Source organism: Anarrhichthys ocellatus, unplaced genomic scaffold (genome assembly GCF_004355925.1).
Source record: "Anarrhichthys ocellatus isolate YVR2014 unplaced genomic scaffold, GSC_Weel_1.0 scaffold65, whole genome shotgun sequence".
NCBI lineage: Eukaryota > Metazoa > Chordata > Actinopteri > Perciformes > Anarhichadidae > Anarrhichthys > Anarrhichthys ocellatus.
Window position 1 is genome coordinate 2,059,177 of NW_022280095.1, and position 19,634 is coordinate 2,078,810.

The window sequence follows — 19,634 nt, forward strand, 5'->3', positions numbered from 1 at the left end:
ACTGTCAATTGTGAAACAAAGGTAAAGGAGTTCTCTTGTTCGCAATAGAAGAGGACTGAATCGGACTGGTGTGTGTTGGCCCAACCAGCCGACCAGCACAGCGAGGAATGGGCGGAGTGATTTTGGAAATTCAAGGTATGTTGTGGCCTGTTTGGAGGCAGTACTGTACAGCCATAAGGCTTAGTGGTAATTAAATCCCCCTAGCCCAAAAAAGAAAACATTTTCTCAGTACTACCTGTCCCGTGACTGTTCTACCGGAGCTCCCAAATCCTGGTGGAGATAGAATTACACTTCAAGGCTGAAAAAGTTGATTAAGTGCTTTGCTTTTACTCAGACCAAATGTACCTTCTACTATGAGGTCTGTAAGGACCAATTTCCAACAACGAGATGAGATAAATGCAGGTGCATGCAGATGTGCAAACGGCCCTTTTAGTGAGAAGCAAAATGTACAATTGCATTCTAGTCTTGTGAGCCGACCGTCAGTGGACAAATGATCTACTTTTGTTTAACAACCCATGGAAATCTTGATCAACTTTAACAAACGCTTGATATCTAATCGACCGAAAAGTCATAATTACATTAATTAAGATCACCGCACTCAAGACACAATGCTAAGGTGCAAGAAGGCCAAAAACATCTAATCCTGAGAAAGGAAGGTTCTGCACACGGTGGTCCAATGCAAGTATTTCATGATGCAGCCAGTCCTTGCCTAGATTTTCATCTGGGCAAGAGTGTGCAAGGAATCTCAGATCTTATAACAGTATCAAATAAAGTGCACCCAGCCTCAAACCAAATACAAATAACAGAGATACAGATGAGAAGTAGTATGAGGGAAGAAACTGGGACAACTGTAAACTGCATGTATAGTTATATTGCTCATATCAAAGTCCACATTTAAACCAACAGGATGTAGTGATCAGAGTCTGCCATCATATTTCATATCAACAAGGGATGAAATTACTATGCGGAACTTGAAAGCGGTCGTATCTTGTGACAAACCCACGGAGAATGAGTTCTCCTGCAGCTCTATGGACCACTTCAGTATCTTCCGGCTCAGTGTCTTGGTTGTACATCCTGCGACATACTGTTTTGGTTCAGTACCGCGGCTCTCGTCATCGTTGTTTCCACATAAAGCTCTATAAACCCTCTGCACGCTGCCTACCCTGTCGTGAACGAGTTGGACATTTTCATTTTTAATTTCATTTTCCTACAACCAAATCCTGCTAATTAGTATTCCCTACGCTGTCGTCAATTTTAATTCTGCCCTTTCGGGTTGTGTTGGGGTCCCAGAGTAATGTGTGTAGACTGTTGAGTATTGTTGCCTGCTGGGGGAGTCTATTGGTTGTAGAGAACTACAGTGAAGGGCTTCTCTTTTATGAATCCCCAGCAAAATCAGACAGTGACATTGACAACAAGGCCACAGGAGCTGTATGGGGACAGTGTGTGTGTGTGTGTGTGTGTACAATGTGTGTGACGAGCACATAATTCCCATCCTCACACTAGTTCTCACAAAGACAGCAGTGGCTGCAGGTTAATTGGACTCAGGTGGGGCACCGACGTGATGAGATTAGTTTTACCAAAGAGATCTCATCGTCCTGCATCATGATACTGGAAGACGCTACATACAGAGTATGTATTACGTCAGTGTATTAAAAGGTGTTACAATTCTGTGATGTTAATGGAAATATGGTGACAGAGTGCTCAATCTACGATCACAGGACCTCACAATAACCTCACACATCCCAGAGACATACACGGCAGCAACAGCCACAGACTGGTGATCCTGAAACAAAAGAACAAAAGAGATGGATTGTTGCATTTTTAGAAAAATGTTGTGTTAATTAGGCGATGGACTTATTCAAAGAATATGAAACAACAGCTTCCTGTCTCACGGAGGCTGTGAGACGTGGCATGTGAATGAATAAGTCACGAGAGAATTGTTTGGGAGGGGGCAGGTTAGCGTCAGTTTGCTGACACTAACCCCTACCGAGGATATCAATTAAAACCTGAAACACTCTTTCCTCCTTTGACCCTCTTTTTTACTGTTTCCCTTCTTGGCTTCTTCATGCTCACCTCAAACTGAAGCTAAAACTACGGCCAAAGCGCTTAAGAGCTTAATTTCTAAGACTTTGAGAAACTGCTCCTGCCTGAAACTCTGTTCTATCCCCTGTGTTCCCACTGCTGAAGTCAAAACTGAAGAAAACTGTCACCCGAACTCCATGTAGTCACATCCAGTCACCAGACGTGCCGATAAAATTGGGACTAAATCCTGTCAAGTTTGTCCTGAAAATTAGACTAATCCTGAGTTTTGATTAGTTATGGTCTAATAAAACATGAAACACTTGTTGTGAAACATTATTTTAGTCTTGCCAATAGAGGGGCACTGTTATGTCCGTAGCTGTGTGCAATAGTGACGGTAATTCATAAAGAACTATGGATAGTTATTACGCAAAGCTATGATGTTGCTGAATCAGAACATTTACACAGCGAACCATCTATCGCTGACATGAAGTCCGGTGTCCCTTTACATCCAGACAAAAAGCATAATAACGTATTAAAATAAGTATTTCACTGTTCATACAGCACAGTTACAGTGTTTCTTTTCCCCAATGGTAATATCCTCGCACTCAATTTGTCAAATACCAACACTTGGTTAACTGTCCTAAGCTTCAAACTATGATGCTCTAGGTACCGCTCTAGCATGTCAGCTTCCTTTCGTTACATGCAAAGTGTCTTTTCAAAATAAACCTCCATCTTCACAAGAAGTTACGCTTAGGCAACAAAACCACTCAGTTTAGGTTTAAGAAAATAGTCCATAAATCTTTCATTTATAGATAAACTGATCAAATTATTTGTGTTACACCACTGTAGACTGCGTTACGGACTCCGTAGAAACCTTCAGATTATCAAACATCAAATCATTGAAAGAAGGATGGTGCCACGAGGTAATTGAACGTTTTGTACAATCACATGTTATCTAAAATTAAACTTTCATTTTTGAAAGTAGAGTGTAGCCACTCTACCACAAATTAAATATAAATTGATTAACCAATCAGCGCAGTACCTTCTGTCTGATGGTATCTTCTACATCCTGTGTGAGCTTTTGTGAGATCCATTTCTCTATAATCCAGAACATTTTTAAATAGCTTTTGTTAATCATCAACTAAACTGTAAAAAGTATTCTGTCTGTAGTGCGGGAGACAGTAAGGACATAATGCACGGATACTGTGATAATGAGACATGCGAGTGGAGCCGAGGCAGCTTTTTGACAAAGAATAACACTCAGCCCCATTCAGCAGATTACTAAAGGAGCTCTTTATCTACAAATATTAACGTTTGTCCCCTCTTATTTAATTTTTTTCTTGCCCGTAACTTTCTTAACGACTGTTTATTTTATTCTTCGAGCTTTATTTTTAATTAAGCTTCAATTTAAGCTGATTTGTCATTTTAATTATCTTCACTTTTTATGTCAGGAATTATTGACTATATTGATACTGCAGCATGTGCATATTTTTCCAGTTTTCAAAAGAGGGTAAAAGTGTGTTTGGATTAAGCTTCATCCCTCTTGGTGTGTTTCTGTTGGCAGTGGTGGACTGACACCTGAGAGCTGCGCATGCAATGTCTGCGGTGTACCACTGACCAGAGTGTGTCACTTATGGCCTACGAATGTTGAAATAAGAAGTTATACTTCACTTGTTCAACAAGCCCGCGAGGGGTTGGTTCTGTACCAGCATTGATTCAAGACATCTCTCCCTTCACAACATTAAAACATGTGGAGGGACCCACAGCACGGGCTGTTGATTTGGTATGCTAGTTAGCCTAGCTTGCCAACTTTACCACTGTTTTCCATTAGACCTGCAGAGCAATGTGCTGCTCCCACAGAGTACTCTCGTCTTGCATTCTACAAAGGAGCGGGTCTTGCCTTAGGACTGCCTTAGCTGTCTCTTTCATGGGTCCAGTTGTTGTGATGGCAAGTGATCAGTCTGCTCAAACCGAACAACGTACAAAGTGCATAAATCACAGATGGGATTGACATATGTAGTTGGCTGTGTGGCCTTTGGAACTGTGGTGGTAACAAACAAGTTTTAGTGTTTGCCCACATAGATTTTTACACTAGCGAAATTACAGAATATAACATTCTGTCTGTTCATTCTTTGAAACTCGCCAACAACACTTTGAAACACGCCGTCTCAACCATCGGTCTCGTGGTTGAAAATCCTGTGTTTGTTTTACACATCCATCCATCTCCAGCCCCCTGGAGAGCACTAATATAAGGGGCTCCATGGCAGCAGAAAGATATTACAACTTAGCATTTCTTCTTCTTGATAATTTACAGTTTGACCTAATATACACAACAACAAACACAAAGTATATATACTCTATGCTGGTAAAAATGTTTTATTTCAGCTCAACTTGAAAGAGGAACTTTTACACATAAAGGTCTGTTTAAAGTATTACAGCACATATTAAACCTTCCAAAGGGAGCTGCACAGAGTCTGATAAATTGCTTCAAGCCTCAAGCCAGCGCGAGTTGGGACCAGATTGAAAATGAAACACAATCTGGTGGTGTGGAGTTACCGGCCTCAGACACATACAGACTCAGGGGCTGCAGGAATCGGCTGCTATTTATTGAGAATGGGACGTGGCAAAACTTGATGTAAATGTCCTTGGCACAATGCGAGAGCAAAATCCATCAGGTTATAACAAAGAAGAAGAATAAATTGAATAAAAAAAGTGACTGGTTCTGGTTCTGATTTTTATCCTATTTTTACTTTCCATCATGTGCACCGCAATCTTTTATCAAGAGTGCTCTAAAACATGGTGGAGTACTTTTTTTAAATAGAACTTGACGAAAGTAACCGAGCAGTCAGATCACTTATCAGCCCTTCGGTATATGATTCAAAGTATACTGCTTGTCATTAAACCACGGGACCATAAGGGTATGGATTATCAGGTCCCCAAAATATGACACACACACACACACAACTTCTCCATTTCTCTCTGCCTTCCACCTCTTTTATAACCACTTGCTTCTTTCATGCCAACTGGCATTCTTTCTCCATCTTATTTCATTTTCATTCTAACTAATTAATTTAATCTGTTTTCCTCCCATATTGCCATTTTATGTAATTGGAGACATACAGTAAGAGGCAAAATCACAATCATTAACCGTCCATACATTTAAATTTTTAGTAGTTTACAACTGATCTGTTTAATTAGATTTATTTTCTTATATCTAAATATATTATATTATATATATATATATATATATATATAAAATAAACTGTTAATTTACTCCTCCTTCCTTCTACCGCTTCATTATCTGTTAATTCAGTAGGTCTTTTTGTTTTGCAGTCTTTTCAGTGTAGTACTGGTAAATTATGTATGTGTATATTTGTGTGGTGAAACACATGGTTTAAGATACCTAACTTTTAAGAAGACTTTTTATAACTTCAAGTGCCCCTCTCTGAATGGATGACATGACACTAAATTCTACCAGTTGCAGAAGAATAAGCAAAGCAGTTGAAAAGATGTTAGTGATGTGCTTTCTTTCGCGGGTGCAGTTTGTCAGACAGAATACAAATCTGCACAATAATCCAGGCAGAAAAACGTTAAAAACTGTGCATAAATAGCTTGCGAATACCGCCTCTGCATGAATAATTAGAGCATAATGTGTATTTTTTTTAACTGAATTAGGAAATAATAATAATCATATGCAACAGGTGAGAGGCTCAGGGCGGTTGTACTTGTTCCTTAACCTCTTTTGTTGCCGTTTCAGTTTCAGAGAACAGTGCGTCTTTGACATGTCAACATGAGTTTCATGTGCTGGTGAAACAGATCCTGACTGACAGAGAAACCCACGGTGGAGATATTTACGTAACAAAAAAAGTTTTTGTCGGATGGGGAAGCAGAGCGAGAGAGAAGTTAACCATGAGAGATGATAGCTGAGGCTTAATGACCACCCAGATGTAACCGCAATGGCTTTGTAGCAGGTACGTAATCATCCAAATTTGAAGCATATGGGAACCTTTCCATTCATCAGTCTGTCTTGTCGTCGAGGAATAAAACATCAAACATGTCTGACTTTTTTTTCGGGCACAAACCTGCAGTGCAGCCAGGGTTAAATCTTTATAAATCACAACCAGGCCCACTGATTCAAGCAGTGGCAATTCCAAGACAGGATGAGACGCCAGACGGAATTCAACTGACCAACTGTTGACATGTTGCTGCAGAACAGATCAAACAAACAAAGTTACGCGTTATGCTAATGGTACGGATGCATAGTTTAGACAAAAGTTTCATCATAACAATTCCCTTGTGCATAAAGCCCGGTCCATAAAGAAACAGTTTTATGAGTTTAGTGAGGAAGAACTTCAGCCAGCTCTCAAAAGAGTGGAAGCTGTTGCAGTTAAATGTTATTGCCCATTATTTCTGTCTACAAATGTTTTAGCTATGAAGCTAAAAAAATTTAATAAAATCACAGCTTGAGAGAAACAATCTTTGAAATGTTATGCAGTAAAAGCAGCAGTCGACTATCATTGATTTAAGTTTACGGTTCAGTAAGCTGTCACATAAACCAATGATTTGAGTGGAGATATTTCCCGAGTGATTAACTCTACACAGAAAAAAAGGAGAGGAAATGTATTCTGCTCAATTTGTACCAAAAAAATAGTTTTGCTCAGGTTGCAGCAGCATTTCAAGCTTGGAACTCGGGCAGCGACATGCTGCAGTTGTGTGTTTGAATCTGAGCAGAAAGTGAGCAGATTAAGTTTCTCTCTTTTCCGTTTCAAACTGCTCCTTGTTGTAGGTGACCTGTTTAGGAAGCTACGGTTTCCACTGTTTCGGAGTGGATGACAATGCTGAACATGAAGTGCGTGGGGAAAGTGTGAGCGTGACCTCCTATCTTCTGCCAAAGGCAGTCTTGGTTTAAAGCCTACATACTGCACAACCATGTGCTTGACATCTAATTGATATTGAGGCAACAGGACCTCACAAAGCAATGACAGCAGCCTGTGAGGAAGCATGCCACAAAAGCGGTTCAGCCTATTACACTGAAATATCAAACTCAAACATGAGTGTTGATACTTCACCACTTTGAAAATCACCGGCATCAAAGCATCATAAGACGACACCAGCCTAAGAGCAGAAATTAACAGAATGACATTGTACAAACAAAACAACACTCAGTGACCATGTTGCCGAGGACACGAACACAGAAACACAGAAGTTCACCACAAGCAGAGAACACTTGGCAAAATGAAGTGAATCAGCGACGGCCTTCAGAGTTATTTAACCCTTTGGAAACTAGAATTGCAGGAAGTTTGGTGAGAACGGGATTTATTTTTCTCTACAAATCCTTCTGCACAAGGTGTTTGCAACATTGCAGCACAGCAGCAACACAGTAGAGCAAAAGCACACGTTTACAACACACCGCCCTGTTGCAAAGGTTGCATTTAATACATGTTGCAGCAAATAGAGAAACGTTTGAGGGAAGCAGTGCTCTCCAGTCGTCTGTCTGAACAAACTTGCAGGCTTATTTCTTCCAGTGAAGCAAATCTTCTCAGAACAATGTTGAACATTGAGTTTTGTTTCGAAGCACTTCAAATGGAAAAGCTAGCATACTAGTACAGCTCTCCATCCTCCTGTGATTGTATCAGCTCATAATTGCTTTAATTCAATCAAACAGCAAGATAGCGCCTGTGTTCTCATGTGTGTCTGTTTGTTTATCTCATGGACTGAACTCCATCTGCATGTCATTAACATGCTGCCGTCCCCTTTGTCTCGGAGCTATATCTGAATGCCATTAGAGCGCTCTTTGGTCTCAGTTTCGTGTCCACATAAAGAAGAGATGCCAAGAAAGCTGTTAGCCGCGCCTTGTTTTCATTCAGGCCGGCCGAAGGGAGCAGACGGATTAGCGAGACTGAAATGCTTCAGATGTGGCACCAATACTGACTGTGTTTACTTTGAAAAATGCACTTTGCTCCAGTCTGTCTTCTCTCATATCATTGGATATCAATTACACAAAAGAAAAACCCAAATAGTGGCTTATTTGAACCTGGACCAGCTGATCTGAAAAACGTTGTGGTTGTACAGTGAAAACAGAAAAGGACCACTTCTTCTTTTCAGGCTTCTCGGGAACACTTGGAGGGGATTTCCTCAGATTTGGCACAACGTTTATATGGACACAATGTTGAACTAATTAGATTTGGGTGGTGAAAGGTCCCTGTGACCTCACAAAACACATCTTTGATTACAACCCAAGCATGAATATGCTAATTATGCAACCCAGTTTCACGGCAGGTTGTGAAATAGTCACGCAATTAAAATCTAGCAATTAGCGTACACGGACACACAGGTTTTCCTTTTTTTTAAATCTTGTGTCACTCAACACGTAAATAATACCAAATAAAAGTCAATTAGGATGCTTTTAATGGTGTATACACAAATGAAAAGCAACTACGACTATGCAACTGTCAGCGCTGCTGATATTGTATTAAATATTACAAAAGACCACTGAAAGCGGGCGGTGAGGTGGATGGATGTGTAAAACAAACACAGGATTTTCAACCACAAGACAGGTGATTGAGACGGCGAGTTTCAAAGCGTTGTTGCTAAAAGACACACTTGTGAAGGTTTTCCCAAACCCAACTAAGTGGTTCTATTGCCTAAACCTTAAGTTTGTTTTGTTGACAAAACCTAACCGTACATACTTATTTTAGGACCAACCTCACACGAGACAAAGGACAAATGATTTACAGCTTTGAAGTGATCTACGTGTGCTTTGAGAGCAATGAATTCTTCTTCTGATAAACATCAAAAGCTTTTAGCACTGTAAAAAGCATAATTTGAAACAAGCTTCTTTCACGCCGATGTTCATAAGTATTATAAATGTGTTCTCATGGCTCGCTTTGAAACAGCTTTATATCTAAATGAATCACCTGAACGGATTGATAAAACCCTCATCACGTCCGTTTTCAAACTCGCCCACAAAAGTGACTCCGACTGTCCTTCTTGAAAAGAATCAGACAAATCCTCTTTTCCCTTTCCCATGCGTAGAAACTATCATTATATTTTGCAGCATTATTCTGCTGAAAATAAGTAACTGTTATTAGACAAAACACCACGCACATGGCAACAATACCAGTTCATGTGTTTCAAGTGAAGCACCGTTATACATTTGACAGTTCACTAAGTATCAGAACTTCTTGAGGAAGTTGGAAAGGTCAGTGGATCTTTTCATTGGTGGAGAATAAAGCTTGGAGCACTTAGCTACAAGGTGATTAACAAACAGGTCAGTGGTGTGGCTGGTTTCTCCCTAAAAGAAAGAGCCTTTTTAAGTGATCATCAGTGAGTAAATCATGTGTGGATAATGCCATTTAAAAAAAGCCAAGACGCTTTGAGAAGGGGAATCATATGATTTGGCACAGTGGTCTGAAAGGGACAAGTCAGGCTTAGTACATTTTCCTCTGGAACCATCTTCAAATAGATAATTTGATATAAAGATAATAAGATGTACTGTTTGTTAACACGAGCATATTTGAAAGCGGATTCGATAACTGGACATTGTCAACAAAGCTGAAGATTGCGTGAATGCATTTTGCAGAACACGCTCACGCACCTCAAAGCTCGCCGTTCAAGCTTTAAAAATACTCAAGCCTACACTCCCTAGTCCTGTTTGGATCACAGGTTGTGCCTTTAACAATCACTGATATCTGCTCTTTAATTGGATAAATGAGTGAAAAAAGGAAATAAAGGTGAACAAATAAGTGCTGGCTGATATTCTGACTCAAACTTATCCATGACGCAGTGAAAAATTCTCTCAATCATAAAACAGATTTGTCTTTGATTAAATGTGTCCATTCTCGCTTTAAAAGATAAGAAACATGTAATCAATCAGAAATGTCGTGAAAGCTAAATAAACACATGACAGGACAGCCTCAGGAGCAGGAAGACCAAACAGTAAATCATTTGACATGCAGTAATTGTTGACAGGCGAAAGCAACCGTGACTAAATATTTTCATGCGCCAGCTGATAAGAACCATCTGTGTTTAATCTGATAGATTTACTGGTCACTGATGTAAACAGGAAGACGAGGGAGCACTGAAGGAAGAAACTTGAGCGTTGCTGCTGCAGACTCTCACAGCTGCTTTAGACTCAAAGGAAACATGAGCAACAGCTGTCAAACTGTTTCGTCTGTGAACTGCAAAGCTGGAAACGTCTCCTGTGTGTGCTGTTGAGAGGGAGAGCCCTGTGGAGTCCATAACGTCTCACTGGATTAACGACGACGGTGCGTGTGCATCTGTGTCTGTGAACGAAAGTGGCGGGCAGTGGAACAGACTGATCCATTTTTGTGATGTTGACATGAAACGTCAATGCATTAAAAGGCCCAGAAATACAGGACATCCCTGCAGCTGCAACCTGATATGAAATTTCAGGGAAGTTTAATAAAAACTTTAAAAAACTTCAACTTCTAAGAGTCAAGGCGAGCAAACTGAAAAAGATATCAATCCTGTCTTGCTTCAATCATTGTTTGAAGCATTTTAAAACAGACACCGTTAACAATCTAAGCACCACGGTGATATGAATAGAGTGATCTACGTATTCATCCTTTCTGCGAGGATGCATGTTGAATGCATATCTATGACAATATGTCATCTGCCGGACATCACACAAAGCCTTCAAGAGAAACCGTCACAACGGGAATGTCACTACAGGCAGTCAATGTCCCTGTTGCTACAGTAACTAATGTCACGGTGACATGATACAAAGGCACTTCACGGCTCATGAGATTCTGGCCTCAATGAGAAATGACAAGTCTGGAAGACTGAAAGCCACACACTCACTACACAGAATGCAATATCATCAACGTAATATCATGATCACGCTGTAGTTATTTTCGAGAAAGACAAAGTCATAATTCTGTGTTTCTCTGCGTCTTCCTTCATGTCAGTCTGTTATGAGGCAAAAAAAAACACAAAAAGTTTTGTTCAACACAATGAATATTTTATTTTCAAATTATCGAAAAATGTAATTCAACAGGTTTTCAGCAAGCATGCACAAACATTTATATATTCATAAAAACAGCTCCAGAATGTGGACAGCCGTGGTTGTAATTACTTGTACACCAATCTACTAAACCACACAAATTATACAAAACCCCACCAGGGACTCATTTGGTTAATGATATTCCATTTGCTAAATAAACAACAATATCTACACAACTCTTTATGCAAAATCTTGAAATTTGTTTCAAAATATATAAAATGAATTCAAAATTATATGGAACAGTTTGATATTTGGGGAAATCTAAGTCTAAGAAAGAAGAAGAAGTTTCGAAAAAGTTTTGTTTGCATGAAATAGAAATGAACACAAAATTCTGTAAAATATTATTGAAATAAATTGTTTTCATCATTAGGAATATTCCATGGTAAATGACTAGTTTGTTAGTTGTCTCTATTCTTAGCTTACATGTGTTTTAAGCTGTCTGTTGCCTGTTTAGTAATATTTTATCGAAGCTGTTGCCTGATTTTCTATTGTTTTGTCTGCAACTTCAGGTCTCCCTTGTAGAGATTGACTTAACCGGCTAAATAAATTAAATAAAACAAAATAAACATTGAATGACTTGAGACATCCTTAACAGATATCATATCAGATCACACAAATATACCAACACAATCTTTCTTCAATAAATGAAACATCTTGGTTCATAGTTAAAATTTAGTTTCGGGGTAAAGTGACAGCAGCAATCGTCAGACATCCACTCCCACGATCCAGTCTCTCTAATGGCTGATAGACAGCGCTGAGGTCCACAGGAAGTCCTCCAGCTCCTCGAAACATGTAAAGTCTCTAAGTCTGTAATTCTTGCTAACAGCCAAATGTTTGGCGGCAAAAGGAAAGACACGAAGCCATCTTCAAATCCCTGACATATACAGGTGCTTAAAGCTACTCATCCAGTGGAGGCAGATAAACATTTGTATTCACTCAGCAGTTTGTCTGTCTGCTGTTTGGTGCTTTTAATAAAGCTGGTTTTGCTGATTTAATCATACGGTCTATGCACAGGCCATTTCGGCAAATAGTTGGGCTCAATTAAGCTAGAAACCTCTGTGGAGTTAAAAAACTTGGTTGGTAATTCTCTGCGACCACTTTAACATTACACACACTCATTTGATTTTGTGTTGACATACAAAATATTGATCAATGCAGGTATTAAGGTGGTTAAGAATTATGTTTCAGGGCGCGTTTCGCTGCTTGTTTGCTGATCTTTAGCTCGACGCAGTTGTGCATATTCAGATTCAGTGTTTGAAGTATTGTAAACACAGTGTTTCTACAGTTCATCTCGTGGGTGTGTGTCCTGCAGCCAGAGTTTGAAGACGATCACAGGATCTATGTTCCAGTGCTTGTGGAACGACACAGCCTGCTCCAGTGTTTCGGAGTAGTCATACGGTCGAGCCTATAATAAGAACAAATGGCTTTGTGTGTTTGTTTCTGTGTGCATGCTTTTGTGGTTTTCTCCAGGGGAATTCAATATCCTGTGATAAAAGCCTGCATAACCCACAAGGCAGTATTTTTCTGTATTTATCTTTTCCGACCTACATTGAAGAGAAATATGAAGAGAGCAGAGCTTTTTTATTTATTGGTTTATTTGATAAGGGCCAGTGCACATTAATAGAAACATTTCTGTAAATGCGCCAGAAGGCTATTTTTCAAAAGGCTATTTTTCATCTGTAGTCCCAAGAGGCAGATGTTACAATATAAACCAGAATGTAAGATTAAATTGAAAAGGTTATACAATATTGACGCTTTATAATGCGTGCACAAACAATGAAAAAAAGTGAGAATATTAATATACGTAGTATCTTCACTCAGGAGACTCTTATACATTGTCAAGTACTAACAAGACATGCAACACAGAGGCTGTCAAAGTCAACACACACAAAGCAAATAAAATGAGGGATAATTATGTTAAAATAGAAACATGGAGTAAAGACAATATTATGATGCAATTGTTAGACACTAAAAAACATCCATGTCAGAGGCACAAAACATAAAAGCATGCAGAGTATGTGAAATACATGAATCAGTCAGACACACCTAAACAACAATAAAAGACAAGCATGCAGGTAGATGAGGGTCAACCGGCAATTTCAAGACAGACAGACGGGTGACAACAGACAGATCGAGGGAAGTTCAACACAGACAGAGGAGCAGTTACATTCTAGTGCTGACAGAGCTGGGTACTAACTAACCATTTCTTTAATTGAGCTTTAAATGAACTGTATGTTTGTAGTTCTCTAATGGTCACTGGGATGGAGTTCCATTGTAGTGCAGCTTGTACTGAAAATGCAGACTGAGTGAAAGACACTGAGTGGGATAATGCAATCCCCTCTTGCTGCACCTCTTGTGAGCCGATATCCAGTTGTTCTTGTGAGAACAAATTGTTTGAGCGGAGGAGAGGTCAAGCCATGTATAATCTTGTACATGAGACAGACATTCACATATTTAATCATGTTCTCCCAACTAAACACGTTATATTTTTTTAGTATAGGGCAATGATGAGAAAGAACAGATTTTTTATCAAGGATTTTGAGTGTACAATGACTGTAGTGGTTTCAGAGTCGTGGTGCTAGCCTGTGACCAGGTTGTTAAACAGTAAGTGATATGGGAAACAACCATAGACAGCATGTATGTCTTAGCTGCCTCTGTTGACATGTAGTTCCGTGTGAACCTGAAATTTGATAGATTAAATTCGACCCAGTTACAGACCTTTTTCACCTGAGATTTGAATGATAATTTGGAATCAAAAAGTACTCCGAGATACTTGTAGTCAGGTACAACCCGTAGCCTCTGCCCAGATACAAAAACATCCGGCTCTACACTACCAGAGTTTGTTTTGGTAAAAAACATACATACTGTTTTGGATACATTTAGTTGTAAACAGCATTGCTTTAACCATGCAGTTACATGAGCCATGGAGTTAGTGAGTTCATTTGCAACTTGTCCCATTTTGCTACCGTGCAAGTAAATTACAGTGTCATCTGCATACATTTGGATGTTGGTGTCAGGGCATGCTGATGGCAGATCATTGATATATAAAGAGAACAGCAGTGGGCCCAGGACAGATCCTTGTGGGACGCCTGTGGACAAGTCTTAAACTTATCTCCCATTGGATGGCCTTTAGCTTATTTAGTGGAACAATACAGTCACAGTATTAATTGCAGTTATTTCCACAAACAGTTATTAGCGGCTGTCCTCACAATCATATTAAGAACACATACTTGTGTGTGTGTTCTGTGTGTATTGTTCCCTACCTGGTGGAACAGGGGACTGTGTGTGATGGGAACACCCAGGAAAGCGAAGCACCTGCCCAGCACCATGTCATCAGGAGCATCGTCACTGTAGCAGCGACAACCACTGGAAAGTAGCATGGACACTGCCGCACGACTGAGCACCATCCTGCACACAGAACGCAGATATTTAAATAAGAAAGGGAATTATCTTCACAAAAAAAAAATATATATATACGGTACAAGCTTTATGTGCCTGTGTGTGATTGTCTGAGGAAAACTGATGTGCATCATTAAGGTGTTAAAGTCTAGTCATTACTGATAATATTTACAAAAATACCAGATTTAAAATGAGAAAAAAAGGGAAATAACAGAAAGCACCAGTTTTGCGTTGAGTTCAGTCAGAGGCTGAGATGAGCACAAAGACACAGACACACTCCCGCAGAAGTGGTTAGTGTGTCCGTTGAATAATAATAAATTCATGGCAAAAATTCGCTTCACTCTCCGTCTGAACATTTTTACAGCAACTGCTCTAACCACCGCAGCCTCACCCTCCTCCTCCGGTGGTGTAGCTGTATCCGTTCAGAAGCAAGCTGTAGCCGTATCTCTCCCCCAGGCTCACTGCCTCCTTTGGGTCATAGCATCGCAGCAGTCGCCGCAACCTGGGTAAACTATGGATGGACAAAAACCAACAGACGGAGAGACACAAGGGGGGAGTGAGGTGCATGCTGTATGTAGACACAAGGTCCTGGCTACATCAAATATCCATAATAACAGACTTTACAGGATCGTTAGCCAGCAGGTGACCTGTGTGCTTGATCTTTAAATACATCTTTAAAAGAGATGTCAATTATTCTTTAGCCACCACTGCAACTTCAATCAAAAAGCATTGATACAGAATGTTTTTCTTGATGCTATAAATCACTAAAGTTAGGAATGGTGGGTTAAAACAGAATCTCTTCTCCCAGTTACCTGATGAGTGTATCATCATCAACAATAAGTAGCCAATCAGTCTTTGGCACAGCTTTACTCAAGAACCGCCTCAAGATGGCAAAAGTCTTCCCACAATGCCCTGCAGGGAGACAATATAAACATAAATAGTGTGAAAAAGGTGAAGCAGGTTTGAGGCTCATGAGATGCGGTGCGGTGAGAGCAGCACTCATTTCAATTCATTAAAAGTTCATATAATAAAATCATGGCCAGACCGGCATTACGTCGACTTACTAATGGTTCTTTCCACAAAGGGTTAGCTACTTCATCTGCCATCTGGTTGAGAAATAGTTTCTATTTGTGTTTGTATTCGCTTTGTTCCTGCCTTCTTTACGTGACGCAATATGATTATTTTCTTTATTCTCATTAAATTACAACTTTATTATTGTAATATTGTGACTTTTTCCTGAAATATTAAAACCTTATTCCGACTTCTCAGAGAACACAGATATGTGGGTTTTGAATTTGCAGAAAGGGTTGAAGCAGCCATTTCAAAGGCAACATGCTGTTTAATAAATCACAACTTTGTATTATGCATGAGTGTTATTGAAAACACATATTAAATACTTTATAAATTAGACCAATTAAATTAATGTAGCAGAGTGAACAGGTGCTGGTTTTTCCCCCCTCTCATCAGTAAAACAAACAGAATGTACACGGGCCTTTCATATTAGATTAAAGGTTATAAGTAGCCTACATGTATCAGAACAACACAGACATTCAGGCTTCCTCCTGTAGTACAAAGGGGTACTGCAGATATAAATGTTAAATAAAAGACTTTGGAAGAAATTCCGCAAACGTATTTGGCAACCCGAATAAAATCTCCTGCGACCCACCTGAGGGTCCCGACCCGGTGTTTGGGAATGACTGTTCTGGATCAGCTCACCTCTCTCAGTGTTGGGCACTCCCAGATTGATTGTGGGTATGGAGGCATCAGCAACATCGCTGTAATACTCTAAAAACTCAGCATCTTTCTCCCAGGTTGCCTTCACGACTGGTACTGTGAGGAGAAAGAGGAGAGGGATGAACAGAGACCGGGTGATAGAGAGACACGCACAGAGCTCTTAATTAAGCCGATCTCCAAGTGCGTACTGCAAACTCCAAAGGACGAATCAAATAAAGAAGGATATCTACCACCTCCGACTGGGGGGGAGAAAACCATTAGGCCGTCTTTGAAAAAGACACCGGATAACTACTCTCACTGCATGAGCATCTGGATAAGAACACCATCTACATTAAAACTTCTAAATGATAACTGCCAGTCATAATCACACACTATTCTGTTTGGTCCAGTCCACTGTGACAGCGTGCTCTGCAATTCTAATGCCATTCTAATCCTGAATTTATAGTAGCAGCCAAGTCAATCACACGCTGTTCTTTCTATTTGTGTAAAATAGCCAGTCCATAACTACTGGCTCTTTTTGACCCTAAAAACAGACGTAAATGTTTTGGATAATTACACAAACTGTTGCAATTTCAGCCGACAGGTTGTTGGATTTTAAAAAGCTAGAAAAACCTAGTCCCCCCCCCCGACAGGTCAACCACGACTGAATGACCAGCAGACTGTTAAGTGGCAAGTAAACAAAAAAAGCAGTGACAGCTTAAAAGTGTCAAGTCAAACTTTTTGCAGCTAAATGTCCTGTAATTTCCATTTCATTTCCATCTATTCAGAATGAAGATAAAGTGCGAGTTCAGTTTGGCTTGCGAATGTGCTGGTCGGTGTGTCGTGTTGTTTAACAACAACAAAATAATATAATTACTCTTCACTTCCCGTTTACAATGAATAAAACATTGTAATATTGTGCTTAATGGGGTTCATTCATTACAATAATGCCTGAGGCGGCAATATTGTAACCGAATGTCAGTGGAAAGTAATTACAAATTTACTTGAGTTCTTTACTTCAGTAATATTTTGAGGTACTTGTACTTCACTTTCCTGTTAATGCTACATTAGATGTCAGGAGGACATTGGGTTTGTTTAACCCCACTACAGTTATTTAATAGATGTAGTTACTTTTTAATGAACTCATTTTCAGATTAAGATTAGTTAAACTGTACCATTTTTTCTGCAGAACAGGTCACTTTACTTTCCAGAACATTTTGCTGATAACACCTCTGTATACATTAATGTATTGGTACTTTAAGTTAGGTTAAGGATCTGTGCACCACTGCAGAAGATAATATTTTTTAATGAATGAAACTGTTTTTGTCCTTTAAAAAAAGAGTCGGGAATAACGCACATCGTTCAGAGTGGAATTTTTGGCAAGTTTTCACAGCAACAAATACTTCTTTCCTCGACACCGGATCTCCCTAGAAAAAAGAGAAATAAAAACAATCTTAATCTTCATTCCAAAAAATGATGCTTCATTTTCATTTTTCATTTTATCAGTTCTGTCTTGTAAATGTACATTGTCCACCTTTCTTCTGTAGCCTTATGTCAAACAAATGCCACAGTACTCCTTCATCCCACTTAGCTTTCTACATGTTTTCCTTCAGCCTTCAGCCTGACTCAGTGTTTTACATTTAAACAGGCCGATTATTGTAATTTCATGTCCTGCTTTTAATAATTACCTCCACTAAAATCTAGTCACGGCCACATTATTTATTATTTATTCATGGGAGTTTCATTGAGATGAAGCATCTTTTTTTGCAGTAAACACCCTAATTTGAGGCTTCGAAGCTTGTGTCGAGTAATCCTGGGAGATTTTTGTGAATCGCGTATCGAGGCTTGTGTTGATGACGTATGTGGTGACGTTCGAAGCCTCGCAAACCGGGCCGTACCACGTGAAATGGTTCACGGGTCTGGCGTGCGATTCGAAATAGAAGGGGCAGGGGAACGCAATGTCACATTTTGTGTACTTCGGACTTCATTGCGCGTTTGTTTGCCAACTATTCTCTGTACCCCAGCTTCTTCTGTGCCCTGTGAAAGGGTGTTTTCTAATAATCTCAAAAAAAAGAAACTGTGGAAAAGTTGTTATTTTTAAATACAAATGAATACAATGTTGTCCCTAGTAACACAAGCACATTCACACCACAAACCTCTCCCCAATTTGTTTCCACTTTCCCTTTTGACCCCGCCATTGTATCATAAAGACAAACACCATATTAATAAGTTCATATCACAAATGCATGCTCACAAATGTTCACACATACACAATAACGTGCTACAAATACAGTGATGATAAACATCCATTAATAAGAGTTGTACATACACAGTTTGGCAGGTAGGTTGTAAATGTCGTAGCGCAGTTGTCTCTCGTCTCTGTACAAAACTCTGGAACTGCCGTCAGCTTTGGACCATTCCCTTCCTCCCAAATGTACAACGCAACCTCGAAAAACAGAGACAGGCACGAAGACAAATACTAGCCTCGTGGGGTAACAGTAGAAACAGTGAGCGCCAGAAAAGCTCACTTGGTTCCTTAAACAGTAATTATTTTTTTAAATAACAAAAGTACACATTCTTAGGCCCATACAGAGGTAGAGCTCATGTGAATAATATGATTATAGATCTTCGAAAAGCTGCAGGTATAGAAAGCTGAAGAGGCCTTTTTAACAAAAGGCTAGCCAGTCGCTGGAGGAATAGTGTGTCTGTCATTGTTACATGTCTATCATTTTATCTAAGCAGGCATACTGGAAGACGACACTGACTGTGCTTTTCACAGCAGTTGTTGAGGCGCAAAGTGGTGAACCACAACAGAGTCTTTACAACAGTTGTCTATTTTAGTAATAGGCAGCAGATGACACACAGATTCACAAAGCTCCTGAAATCTGTTTCAAAGTACCTCATGTTTCAAGTCGATAGTGAAATCTGACTTCAGAGGCTTATGTTGTATCCGCTCAGTGAGTCTGAAACACATAATAGGGAAAGATGTGGAAAGAAGAGAAAGAGCAGAATAGAAGTGGGAACTTTCCTTCATCGTATACGAGAATGTACATTAGTGAGTCAAAGTTATAGAAGTTCTGACAGGTTTGTTTTCAGCAATCCCTTTGAATCCTGTTTTGTGTTTTCGGCATTAAAAAATAGCAAAAGCTCCAGATTTGAAAGATCGGGATGCAGAGTTTATGCTCAATAGATCAATGGAGTGCCTGTTTAGATGGCGAAGACAAAAAATGTGATTGTGGATGACATCTTTTCTTTTCATGTATCGTGGACTGGGTCTCTCACCTCTGTATGTGCTACTTGTTTGTATTCATTTAATTTAGGTTTCTACACCATGTCTTGTAATAGTGTCTGCTATCATAACCCTGAAATGATGTGAAGAATGAAAAAAAAAAAAGAAAGGAGAGAAACATATTAGTGAGACATTCATGCACACACACACACACACACACACACACACACACACACACACACACAC

At 39.6% G+C, this 19,634-nt stretch overlaps 1 protein-coding gene across 2 annotated transcripts in view; it reads right to left on the reverse strand.

Annotated features, from left to right (window-relative positions):
- Positions 1-11,043: 11,043 nt before the first annotated feature.
- Positions 11,044-19,634, reverse strand: part of b3glctb (beta 3-glucosyltransferase b) — a 16,450-nt gene continuing 7,859 nt past the window's right edge. The window contains exons 8-15 of one of the 2 annotated variants that reach the window (XM_031872661.1): positions 19,059-19,122; positions 18,489-18,605; positions 17,517-17,586; positions 16,163-16,276; positions 15,259-15,358; positions 14,838-14,957; positions 14,311-14,455; positions 11,044-12,452 (exon numbers count right to left, since the gene is read on the reverse strand). In XM_031872661.1, the coding sequence (XP_031728521.1) occupies positions 12,327-12,452; positions 14,311-14,455; positions 14,838-14,957; positions 15,259-15,358; positions 16,163-16,276; positions 17,517-17,586; positions 18,489-18,605; positions 19,059-19,122 (856 nt within the window). In that variant the 3' untranslated portion in view covers positions 11,044-12,326. Of the gene's footprint in view, positions 12,453-13,215; positions 14,137-14,310; positions 14,456-14,837; positions 14,958-15,258; positions 15,359-16,162; positions 16,277-17,516; positions 17,587-18,488; positions 18,606-19,058; positions 19,123-19,634 lie in introns of those variants that run through there. The other variant, XM_031872662.1, reaches the window with a different exon arrangement.